The sequence below is a fragment of the Corvus cornix genome, chromosome Z, assembly GCF_000738735.6.
Source record: "Corvus cornix cornix isolate S_Up_H32 chromosome Z, ASM73873v5, whole genome shotgun sequence".
Taxonomy (NCBI): Eukaryota; Metazoa; Chordata; class Aves; order Passeriformes; family Corvidae; genus Corvus; species Corvus cornix.
In genome coordinates this window covers 50243975-50256387 of record NC_046357.1, presented here as the reverse complement: position 1 = coordinate 50256387, position 12413 = coordinate 50243975, and the positions used below count along the sequence as shown (strand labels likewise).

The 12413-nt window shown below is 37.3% G+C and overlaps 1 protein-coding gene across 3 annotated transcripts in view; it reads left to right on the top strand.

Annotated features, from left to right (window-relative positions):
• The window catches only part of AP3S1 (adaptor related protein complex 3 subunit sigma 1), a 29079-nt gene that overhangs the window by 7213 nt on the left and 9453 nt on the right, over positions 1-12413 (top strand). For all 3 annotated transcript variants that reach the window (XM_039567806.1, XM_039567807.1, XM_039567809.1), the window contains 2 exons: positions 6386-6457; positions 11340-11447. In XM_039567806.1, coding sequence (XP_039423740.1) covers positions 6386-6457; positions 11340-11447 — 180 coding nt within the window. The remainder of the gene's footprint in view (positions 1-6385; positions 6458-11339; positions 11448-12413) is intronic.

Sequence of the window (12413 nt, the reverse complement as noted above, 5' to 3'; positions counted from 1 at the left end):
CTCCAGTGTTGCTCTTCTGGACAGTAGATCCAGAAGAGTGCCTGTGTGGGTAGCAGGGAAGGAAGCTCCTTTCTGGATTCTTGTATCATCTTTGGTCACAGAACATTCTGCAATATCTGAACAGTGCAGCATTAACAAGTAAGGTACACAATGGCTGTTCATAGCAGTTTGTTGTACAGGGTTGCTTAGCTGCCTATTGTGTAGTGTGTCTTCTTACTTGGAAGTGCCAAAATATTTATGAACAGAGAAAAGCATATTCATACGTAGTACAACCTAAATTGTACGTTCAGGTGTTGAAGCAAATTGCTTGAGCTTGCTGCTGCCTATAGTTACATAGCCCCCAAACTTCTTTAATTAGAGAATTTAAACTTTTCTCTAAATTGTGTTGCTTCTTGTACCAAAAATACTTCGATAGAGTTTAATCTCCTAGTTTTTGTATTTCACATTTTTTCCATAAATGCCTCAGTGTTGAATTACATAATTGCTTAAAGGAAGCTGAAATAATAAAAATCCTATTTCCATTTGTAGACATACTTTATTTTTCTGACCTGTATGATTTTGTTTATAAATTATACAGTCTCATCACAGTACCTACAGCTGTTGAGGATTCCAATTTCTCTTAATCATTGTAATTCAACCGTTTGATTACATTGATTAATTAAAGTGATTAATACAGTGATTAATTAAATGTTTTTAATTTCCAGACTGGCTCAGAAGAAGGATCTGTTTAATCCTCTTAGCAGCAGCAATCAGAATTAAATGTATCTTATAGTGAACCTCAGAAAGTTTATTATTACATGCCAACCCCACATGCAATGCAGACTAACAGTATATACACACCCATATCGAGTCAAGCAAACAAGCTTTGTTTTTTCCTGTGGAGTGTTGAACCATTTTTATACATCTTTGTTTACTGTAGTTCAGAGATAACACAGGTAAGAGTAAGACATCTGGACTTTGTGATGAGTCATACATATAATGAATTGTCTAAGTAAGTAGATACATAAGGGACTAGTTTATGGTGGAAAGTAAACTGGTGAAAGGAACCTCGAACTCGGTGTAGCACTTTAGAGGTTTCTGTCTTGTAAGCGGAATAAATGCATAGGAGACTAGATTACATATGGCAGTCTGCAGTTCTTTTCAGCATAAAGTTTTTGTTGTAATACTTAAGATACTTTTGTGAATGCCACTTATCTCACCATTAGGTCAGAGCTATTTCACGGGTAAGTCTTCTTGACACAGACTTGATGAGGATGCTGTATGCATTACAAGTCATAGACTCTGCCTCAGATTTAATACTGTCTTCAACTTGGATTTCTGTGTTCCAACACCTAAGGCAAATCCACATTGTTAATTTTTGACTATTTTCTTTCTTTTTTTTCTAAACGTAAACACAAGTTTCTTTTTATTCTATTTGCTTACTTGGATTGGGAGAGATAGGTCAGCATCTGTGCTATGCTTAGGTTTTGCAGTCCTTTCGATTCAGTGTAAATTCTGTCATGCTATTTTAGAGTCTTCATGTTAGCCTGTGAAGTCTAAGATTTTAGTGCATGGAAAGAAAATACGTGTGAAAACACAACTAGCTGTACACTGCCATAAGGAAAAAATGAGGGGCATTTACAGTGGTACCATAACTATCTTATGGACCAAAAAGCCTATGTCAGCTCTGAGAATTTTTTAGTATTTTGGCCCATTGTTGTACTTCGAAGACATAGCAAGCAGCGGGTCTGTGAGATCAGTATTCCACGGGGAAATCTATAGAGCCTTGCAAGATGATGTTGTTCAGTGAGATGCATGTGGGAAATGCAGTGCAGTTTATGTTACGTGTTTTTCTCAGTTCCTAACGATAAAGGATCCTGACCAGAGATGCTTTTATGCTAATTAAATAAAAATGGAGAGGCATATCACTGGGATGAGAACTCTCCATGGGCAGATTGGATTGCTTCTGTCCTCAGGTTTACCATTCCTGTTTAGCTAAGGAGGAAGAAGGGGATATTCTTGGTATGAGTTACTCCTGTTGTTTTTAGCTCATCTTTTGTCCCTGCTTTTGTTAGTATTTGACATTATCCATGCTCAGATACGTTTAATTGATTAGGTGTTCTGAGTTTTCTGCTACCCTTGTTATCTTCCTAATACTAATGTATGATTTATTCCTTTTTTGTCTTATTTGCTTATTTTTAAAATAAGCCCTTCATTGTAAAGGTAATGTTTTATGTTTTGACATAAGGCTGAGTAGAGGGAGCTCCTGACTTGTATCTATCCAACAAAAATTTGGTATTTTGTTTCATACGCTTTGTGCTCCCAGTATGTATCTGTCTTCTTTAAAGCATATCTCTTGCAAAAGAAAGGTGTGGGGGTTTTCCTTTTTTTTTTTTTTTTTCCTTATGTTTTCTGTTTGCTTACATGGAGATGTGCTGGGTTTTTCTTTTTGCCATAAAAGGTTATAATTTCAAAAATTAAGCACAAGGGGGAGCTAGTAATTCATTGTGCATGCATCCTTATTTTTCTGATATTTGACTCAATTATTTATGTTACTCTTCCAGTAACATCACAAGGTGTGTCTGAGCTGATGTGTGTGCACAGTGTGTGTGTGTGTCCCCCAAAACAATTGATGTGTTTTCTCTTCTGGTTATTGATCTACAAGTCTGCAGCATCTGAAGTGACCACTGAAGTACTTAAATTTTAGCACCGTTTGCCATAGCGTGCAATTCATTTGACTCAACTAAAATTCTGATGAAAATGCCTCTAATTTTTTTTACCATTTCAATTATGGAAGGCATCTTAAAATAGGCCAAGGAATGTTAGTGCAAAAAATCTAATTTACCTTAGGCCAGTATTTCAAAAGGCCATTTATAATAGATGTAAACCTTGTCATTTCTGGCGTTACTCTGAGTGAGCTCGCCATCATGAGTGGAAGATGGGGGAAATTTCCAAAGTTTCCATGAGGAATCCTTGGTCAGTGAAAAATCCCTGTGAAGAATAGTCAGTGCCAGCTGATTTCCCTTAGATTAAAAAATATTTGTTGTGCATTACTGGTCATGCATTGTAAGCAGAGATTTGTGAGTTCATTTAGTGTGTGGTGGGATTGCTGTGTAATAGGTAAAGGTTTAGAAGTAACCACTCAACTATGAATCAACTATTGCTATAGAAGCTTTATTTACTGGAAGAGCATCACAAAAAGTAAACTTTTGTGTTGTTGATGTGTGAGCATACACTCTGCTGCTGAATACGTATATCTGGGGGGGCAGGAGCATTTTTAGGATTTTTGAGTTGGCTTTGTTTTTAATGGGTTGCTTTGTTTTCCAAGGAACTAGACAGATGTTGAAGTCAGAGTGTGTGAATTTATGTGCAGACTTGGTGACTTATATGAGAAATATTTTCTTTCAAAAACAGTGACAAACTTTTACCTCTTGTAACTAAAACCGTTGGACAAAGGTTGCATTTACACTCTGTTTCCAATCTTCTTCTTGCAGCTAATATCAAACAGCACTGTCCTTGTAACTGCATTCTCCTAAGGTGCAAGGAAAGTAAGAGAACATCTTTGGTCATTTGTTTTGCTGCACATGTTGTCAAATGTGTAGTTTTTTCTGCTTAACATGCAAGTTTTTTTGTTTGCTCACATCCCTTCTTTATAGAAGACTCTTATTACCACAATGAATTAACAACTGCTAGAGTAAAAAATCCCTGCTTTGCTTAGCTTCAGTATAACTTAACAGAAGCATATTCATTTTCTTAGTTAATCTGTCACCAAACATTATTGTCTCGAGTCTGCCTCTGAATATGCTCTATGTTCCTAGTTTAAGTGACAGATTTGTATTTTGGTATTGAAGAACAGTCCTTGTTTTAAACACATGGAACATCAGTTAATCTGTAGTTCAACATTTTAGAAACATTAATAGTAGAAGTAATAGCAAGGGCAGGGTGTCACTCTCTTTTACAGTGTGAGCAGGATCTGAAGACCAGGGATTAAGCTGTAAAAGTAATCTTTGTTGATAATGCAAGGTAGACAGTTGGGAACGGCTGATGTCAAGCAGATCTGTTTCACTGGGCCTGTAGGCATAAATACATGTCTGTATGAGCAGGGCTTTGGTCCACAAAGAGTGGTGTTAACATCCAGGTGGTGTATGGTTAGCTATGGAGTTCCCCAGAGCTCCGTGTTGGGGCCAGGCCTCTTTAATATCTTTATCAGTGATGTGGATGAGGGGTTTGAATGCTCCTTCAGCTAGTTTGCAGATGACCGTGTGCTGGGTGGGAGTGTTGATCTGCTGGAGGGATTCAGACATGCTGGATTGATGGGCCAAGGTCAATTGTATGAGGTTCAACAAGGCCAAGTGCCAGGTCCTGCGCTTGGGTCACAACAGTCCCTGCAGTGGTACAGGCTGGGGCAGAGTGGCTGGAAAGCTGCCCAGTGGAAAAGGACCTGGGGGTGGTCATTGACAGCATCTGAACATGATCCAGCTGTGCCCAGGTGGCCAGGAAGGCTATTGGCATCTTGGCTTAGATCGGCAACAGTGAGGCCAGTGACTGTCCCACTATACTGGGCACTGGTGAGGCCATGCCTCAAATCCTGTGTCCAGTTTTGGGTCCCTCACTAGTAGAAAGACATGGAGGGGCTGGAGCAAGTCCAGAGAAAGGCAGTGGAACTGGTGAAGGGGCTGGAGCACAAGCCTACATGGAGTGGCTGAGAGAGCTGGGGGTGTTTAGCCTGGAAAAAAGAAGGGTTGGGGGGACCTTATCTTTCTCTACAACTACCTGAAAGGAGGTAGTCGCTTCAATCTCTTCTCCCAAGGAAGAAGCAATAGGATAGGAGGAAATGGCCTCAAGTTGTCCCAAGGGAGGTTTAGAGTGGATATTAGGAAAAATTTCTTCACTGAAAGGGTTGTCATGCATTGGGAGTGAAGTGATAGAGTCACCATGCCTAGTGTTTTAAAAACATCTGGATGTGGCACTCAGGGACTTGGTGTAGAGCTGGATTTGGCAGTGCTAGCTTACCTGTTTGACTTACTCATCTTTAGGTTTCCAACCTAAACAATTCTGTGGTCTGTGTCAGAACATGGTTTCTCATTCCTATTTTTCTGGGCTTAGGCAGTTTGAAATCTGGTGCCTCTCAAATACTAAGATGGGGTTCATAAATCATGTGGAACTGAGAATCAAAATGAGGTGTTTATCTTCCATATTGCTGCTTTAGGATGTTTGAGTTTAGAATTGAATAAAAAATTGCATACAGTGACAGCTTAATAATAATGTTAAATACATATTGTGACAAAATGGCTTTGAAACATATAAAACTGATAAAAATTTCCAGCAAGTTGCAGTTTATTTATTCACCGTTAATAAAAGATCAGTAAGTTGTCACAGAAATTCTTTTTAACTTTGAAGATCCTAAGCTCAGTCTTATATTTAACTTAGAGAGATCTTGACATACCTACATCTGTAGGAGTTATCCCTTGCACAAGGGGAACTGTGCTTACAGCTCTCTGAGACTGGAGTCTTTGACAGCACTCACCACAAGCACGTGCTGATTGGCATTCAGGAGCTTCAGGACTGCAAGTACCATCATAATTTTGTTATCTGGCCTAATGGGGACTAATGCTGTTGGTGTACCAAAGTATGGACATAAATACCAAGGAGTCTGTTACAGAAACACCCAGAGCAAGGTGATGTACAGGCCATATCTGGCAGAGAACGTCAGTGGCTGGAGTTCAGTAGCTGCTTGGATTTTTCTGCTTTACACTTTTTTATTCTGGATTCAGAGAGGAGTTATTTACCTGTGTATAAACTGCTAGACGTTTCTAAATTTATGTGGTGATATATATCCTGGTTGACAGGATCAAGAGGTGTGACATTAAGACAGATGCCTTTTTCATTCTGAATTCAGTGGGTCTAAATCAGGTGAAAGCTGTGTACTGCTGCTGGAAGCAGTGATGCTGAGAGTTAACAGCAAAATTAACATTCTGGTTAACTAGGAGATGCCTGCAATGTAGTAATTGTTAAAAATAGTAACAGTAATGGGGAAAACAGTTTGTTTTTTTTTCTTAATAATTGAGTTCTAATGAAATGGGAAGGAGTACTTTGAATCACAGATGAGAAAATTATAGTGTAGGTTATGTTACTGGTTTTTCAAGATGTGTCTGTTTTTTAAAACAACGTGACTTTTATAGCAGTTTTAACCTGAATTTGCTTGTGCATACAGTTTTGCCCTCTACATAGATAACATACTGTTGACATAAAGTTAACCACATAATTTCTGTAGATGCCTTTAATGCCTTAAGATCTGACCAGTCTTTAATTTCTGTATTTGCTTTTCTCAAACCTCACGCCTAATGGAACTGTAGAGTTTTTGTTAAAGATTGACCTTTGGCTTTTTTTTTTCCCCTCTTTGCAGGTATTTGTGGAAACACTAGACAAATGTTTTGAAAATGTCTGTGAGCTGGATTTAATCTTCCATGTAGACAAGGTACTGTGATGACATCCTGTAATATTTTTATCAAGTAAAATGTTTGGTTCAGCTGATGCATTTTATTAAATCCTGCCTTCCTTTCCATAGAAGGATAATGAAGCTGGTGAAGGGTACAGATAGTAAGTTTATGGGGCATGGCTGAGGGAGCAGGAGGTGTTTAGGAAGGAGAGGAGGACACTCGGGGGGAACCACTTTGCTCTCTGTAACCACCTGAAGGGAGGTTGTAGCAGGATGGGGGTTGGTCTCTTCTCCCAAGTAACCATTGACAGACAAGAGGAAATTACCTCAAGCTGGATATCAGGAAGAATTTCTTCAGTGAAAGAGTTGTCAGGCATTGAGGCAGACTGCCTGGGGAAGTGGTGGACACACCATGCCCAGAAAGTGTTCAAGAAACAACTGGACGTGGCACTTAGTGCTGTGGTTTAGTTGACTTGGTGGTGTTCGGTCCAAGGTTGGACTTGATGATCTTGGAGATCTTTTCCGACCTTACTGATTCCATGATTCTGTGATTTAATAATCAGTGAAATCTAGACCATTTCTGCTAAAATACTACTTTTGTGACTTGAAAGCTGCAGTTGAACATTCCTTTCTGAGGAACAATAAAATAATACAGGAGATTTGCATAATAATATTGCACATAAAATTGTAAAATGCAAGACATCGGAATATTCTTAGAGTAGGAATAGCTTCAAGAAATAATGTGTTCTCTTTTGTTTATGATTAGCTTTATACAACTCAGAACTGAAGTTAAGTGTTTTCCAGTTAGGGTTGGAAGTTGCCTTTCATGTGCTATGACTATGTAATTTAAATGCTGTGTGGATCTTTCTGTTCAAAATCTCAAACAAACTTTGTTTGAGTATTCCCAGCTATAAGAAGCAAGTATTTTACTTACTAAACTAGTTTTGAGAAATGCTGTTACTATAGTCACCTGTCTTTTAGAAAGCTTTGACATTTCTTGGTGTAATATCTAAAATGCTGAGAATTTAATATACAGAATTTATTCCTTCAGTTGCATTTTGTGCCTACTGTTGCTTTCTGTGCAGTCACCTTTCCCCATCTGTGAACATCGTTCTGCATTCACAGCAAAAGATGTCAAAGGAAAGTAAGATAGAAAAAGTAGACTAAAAATAATACCAAGTTACCATTTCAAACCGACTCAGTTTATTTCAAAATCAGGAAGTTCTTTTGGAAGCAACACTTGCACCTTGACCAGAAAGGGAAATGCAGATTACCTACAGTGAGTGTTTAACCGATGCTTTGTTCATGAAAAGTCATTAGGACTTCTAGTCTGACTGGAACATGTTGGATATTTCCAAAATTACAGATTTAAGTACAAAAGAGTTTATGAGTGGTTTATATATTGGCTTCTGAGCTTAAAGGACAAAAGTACTGCAGTCATTTTGTGGGAAAGAGTTTGATCTTTAGCTGAAGAATGCTTTGGCTGATACGTATTCCAGGCTGTTGCTCTGTAGCATGTTTCATTAAAGAGTATTCCTTAACCTAACATTATGGACAAAATATTTCTAATAAAATGTAGACAACTTAGGTGCTTCAAAATGTTAAATTTCTTGAAGAATGTTCTACTTTGTATTGGATATGAGATGATGTTTCTTCTTGAAAATTACATATCAAATGGATACTAGAATTCAACTGTTTAATTTAATTTACTAAAAATCTGCCTGAGAATCTCATTAGCTGTTTAGAGTAGAGTTTTCAGACTCTGAGGAAAATGTGAACCCTAAATACTAGTTCAATATCTTAGTAAAAATAATCCATTTTCACAACAAAAGTCCATGAAACCTTGAGTTCAAAAACTCTGAATGTGACATTAACCAGTGCAGTGACTTTTGACTTGAGCATAAATGAACAAAAGAATACAATATAGAGACATGAACTTCTGTAATTATGTAAGGCTGCTACCAGCTCTACAGTAGCATTAGTTGTGCAGCTGTTACTAATTTGGTGTCATCTTCATTCTTCCTTTTTTTTCCCTCCAGTTTAAGTTCATCAGTATTCTTGTAGGTGTGAGAACAAAACAGAAGATGTATCTGTGAGAGTGAAATTACAGTGTTAAATTCTCTTTAAACTGCTGATAAGGTCACCTTGTCAAGAAGCATAATGCACTGAGCCTTCAGAGTTAATGCGTTAACTTTCTCTTGTCAGATATTTGTGGCCTGGCTTGTTAATATATTTCAAGTGTGCAAAAGGGAAAAATAGCAACTGCTCCTGTTTGATCTAGACAGTCCTAGTTTTAATGGGTGCTTATGTGTGGGTGCTGTTTGGGGTGAAACCTTTAAAATACTTGTATTTTGGGTGGTCTGGTATAGAGAAAAGTGGGGATTGGCTAACTTACTTGAATGAGAGTTGTTCTGTGTCTTCAGTGCATGGTGGAGCTGTGGAAGGTTCCTTTCTTGCAATTCTCTTGTGAGACCTGCCTAAACCAACATTTTTTCTTGTAAAAAATTATGTGGCATGTAGAAGAGTTGAACTATGCCATCGCAACAGCTGCTGCCTCTTTAGTAACATTTTATGTGGTATTTCTGTAAGGAAACATTTATGTTCATCAGGCATTTATAATTGTACAACGCTCAGCGATGGCTTATAGTAACCTGGAGCCAAGACAGGTGCTTACTCAAGAATATTGATGCAGTACGAGAAATGCATTTGGAGAATGGAGTATAGGTGGGAATGAGCGTTTCTAATGTGCTGTAGCAAATGAGGACTTGGGGTGTTGGGGAGTGTAGTTTGTACAGGAGAGAATTTAACTTCTCTTTTAAAGATCATCTCTACTACAAGCAGCCAGACAAACTTGTTATAGCTGGAGCAAGACATTTTCACATGTCCTGTGAGTAAGGAGGAGCAGGTTTATTTCAGTCCTGCACTGACTCCCACACTGAGTCCAAGAGTCTAATGCTTTTCGATGGAAAAGGCATCACTGAAAGCTATTATACAACTAAAATAATAGAATACATTCAGTTAGGAATGTAAGGGAATACTTTGGGGTTTTTGCAAGTTTTTGGCACATATTGAAATATCTCTGGGAGTATCATGATCTCTTGCAAGAGTTTATTATCTAACCGGAACAGTGAACAGTCCAGAATCAATTTGCTTGAAGACAAGAAACTGTGTTTGCCAGATTTTCCTGGGAGAGCTTTTTCTTGGTACATTTCTTCCTCTTAAGAGTATGCATTCATGCTTTTAGAGAGTACATTGAACATAAATAGGAAGCACTCTTGATTTTTGTAAAAACACTTTAAAATTGTTATTACAAAGCAGCCATTTCAGATTTTAAGAAGTTGATGTTCTCAACAGTCAGCTCCCTTTTGGAATATAAGATGGCTAGTCATTGTGCCTTCAGTCTTTCACTTAAATACTGTTTTGAATGTACTATTGAAGTGTATTTTGCACTTCATTGCCACTTAATGCTTTTTTAGTTAAGATTTTGTTGTTGTTTCTTTAGGAAAATAATGAAATAATTAGGAAAATTATTTATTATTTTTTAATAAGAAAAAGTAAACACAATAATGTGGTTTTGTACATTTAATATGTATTTGCAATCAATTTGCAATTTGAAAAGAAAAAACAGTTATTGTTTATTTTTATCATGCTGCTGCTTGCATGTGAGCAAACATATTTAAGAGAAAGGAGTCAGTGGATTACAATAGTTACATAGCTCTTATTAGAAAGCTGTGATTTCCTTTCATATGCAGATTACAAAATAAAAGTAATTATATTCTGTTACTTAGAAAACCATCCCTGTAGAAGAAAATGGGGCAAGACAAAAGGGTTAAGGTTCTTTAAAGCCATCTATTCTTTCAACATTTTTGAATACCATGTAACATTAAATTTGTACAGAAATACACTTAAAATTTATCAGGGAAACAAATGAAATTTTGTTTTTTAGGTATGGCACAAAACCAAGAACTGTGTTTGTTTTTGATGTACTTACTACCTCCAGGTTATTTGATTTAGAGATTTACTTCTTGACCCACAGGGAAACTGGGAGACTGTCCAAAACAGTAGTTAGAATTATGCTTTTGAGATATCAGATTGGGCATGTTTATTTCTGAAAAGTAGAAAAATGCTCCTTGTCTTCAGATTTAAATACTAATACAGGATTAAAGTATTATACATTACACAGTAACTCTGGATTTTTACTAGACAGTCTGCAGAAGGATACTTTTTTAAAAAAGAAAACCCAAAGCATGTCTTTAATATGGTGTGAATGCAGACTCTGAAGCAGAGATTCATGAACCAGGGCTTTCATCCTCAAGTCAGGGCTGCAGGGAAGGGGGATATTTAAACATATCCGTTTCAGTAATATCCCCAGCTGGTTTATGTGCTCCTGCAGTTTGAGTCCTGGCTGTGAGTCTTAGCTGTAGATGCTGAAGACTCCATATTGATGGCGTAGCTCAGGAATGTCAATTCTACTTCTAAGCCTAATCTTGGGATCCATGGTGGGGAGCATCACAGTCTCTTCCTTCTCAGGTGTAGCCTGAAGTAGTGTTTACACATCTGCTTGTGAGCAATTTAAGTCTTGTAGGACCTGCTTCCTAGAGGTGTTACTTCTGTTGATGCTAATTAGAACTCTAATAATTGGAGAGAAAGTGGGAACAAAGAAAGAGGAATGTGGAAGTTTCTTAGCATTGATGAGTAGTATAGCAGATGATTTTGTAATGGAGCTGTGGACAAAGAAGTTACTGGAGAAAGGAACGTGAAATGATGAGCTTTGTTCCCGAATGGCTTTAGACTAATTGCGAACATTAATTAAGTGACTTACAGAATACATGTTTCCCTGTATTGAGGTACCTAGATACCATCTTTCCAGACTGTATGGAGGATATTTTGCATTTTTACATTCTCTTTTGGTCTCTTTTAGGTCCATAATATATTGGCCGAAATGGTCATGGGTGGAATGGTTTTGGAGACCAACATGAATGAAATTGTCACTCAGATTGATGCTCAAAATAAACTGGAGAAATCTGAGGTAAGAGCGATGCACTGTGTAGTTTCTAAATTAAAAACAGGGTTGTAGTAAATGCATGCTATATAATGCTCTTTGTCCTTCATAGCAAACTAAATAGTGTAAGCTGCCTGCTTATAGTGCCAAAAATTTGCAGTGTATCTAAGGGTGTTGTACCTTTCATCATAAGTAATAACTGCTTAGTTACTGCTGATTACTTTTTGCTTTTTGTATCTAATAGCATTGTGCACCATTGCTATTAAGATACTTCTGTAGTTCTCTTAAGTTTCTCTTGCAGAAAACCTTTTATTTCCAGCCTACTTGTTATGCTGGACTAGTGAGTTTAGCACTTAAATAAAATCAGATAAAGAAACAAAGTGTGTCTTCAAAGACTACATATTCCTGTCTGCTAGTATGCTTCTAAGCCCCTGAAATGAATAGCAGCAGTAATAGTGCAACACAAAAAAATAAATTGGACTGAAATGGACTAGATAGAATTTAAAGCCTAGTTTTAGACACTTCAAAGTAAATACGAATTCTGCAGTTTTGGTAATCTGAGCCTTTGGCCTTTGGTGAGTGAAAAAATGATAATCTGTATTTGCCCATAAAGGGCCAAGTGAGGGATCACACCTGAGTTGTGGGAATCCCTTTTCAGTTCAACAATTTTTGAATTTGTGTTTAGGAAAGACATTTAGATTAAGAAAGCATCTTAGAATTACTTTATCTTTGATACAGAATGTTACTGTCCCTTTAATGTTGCCATATGTGCTTTGTAAGCCAAAATGCTGCTAATATATCTTAAATGTTAGCTAAGTCTGTATTGGATTCTAAACAATGAGAGTAATACCAGAGAGGAACACATCAAAGCAATTATGTAAGTTTCTAAACAAGCCTTTGCTTGAATTGGAGACTTTAGTTGAAGTCAGCTGAGTAGACTGAAATCTTACAGGTGGCATAAATATGAGCTAAATGACATTTTAGAAGAGGACC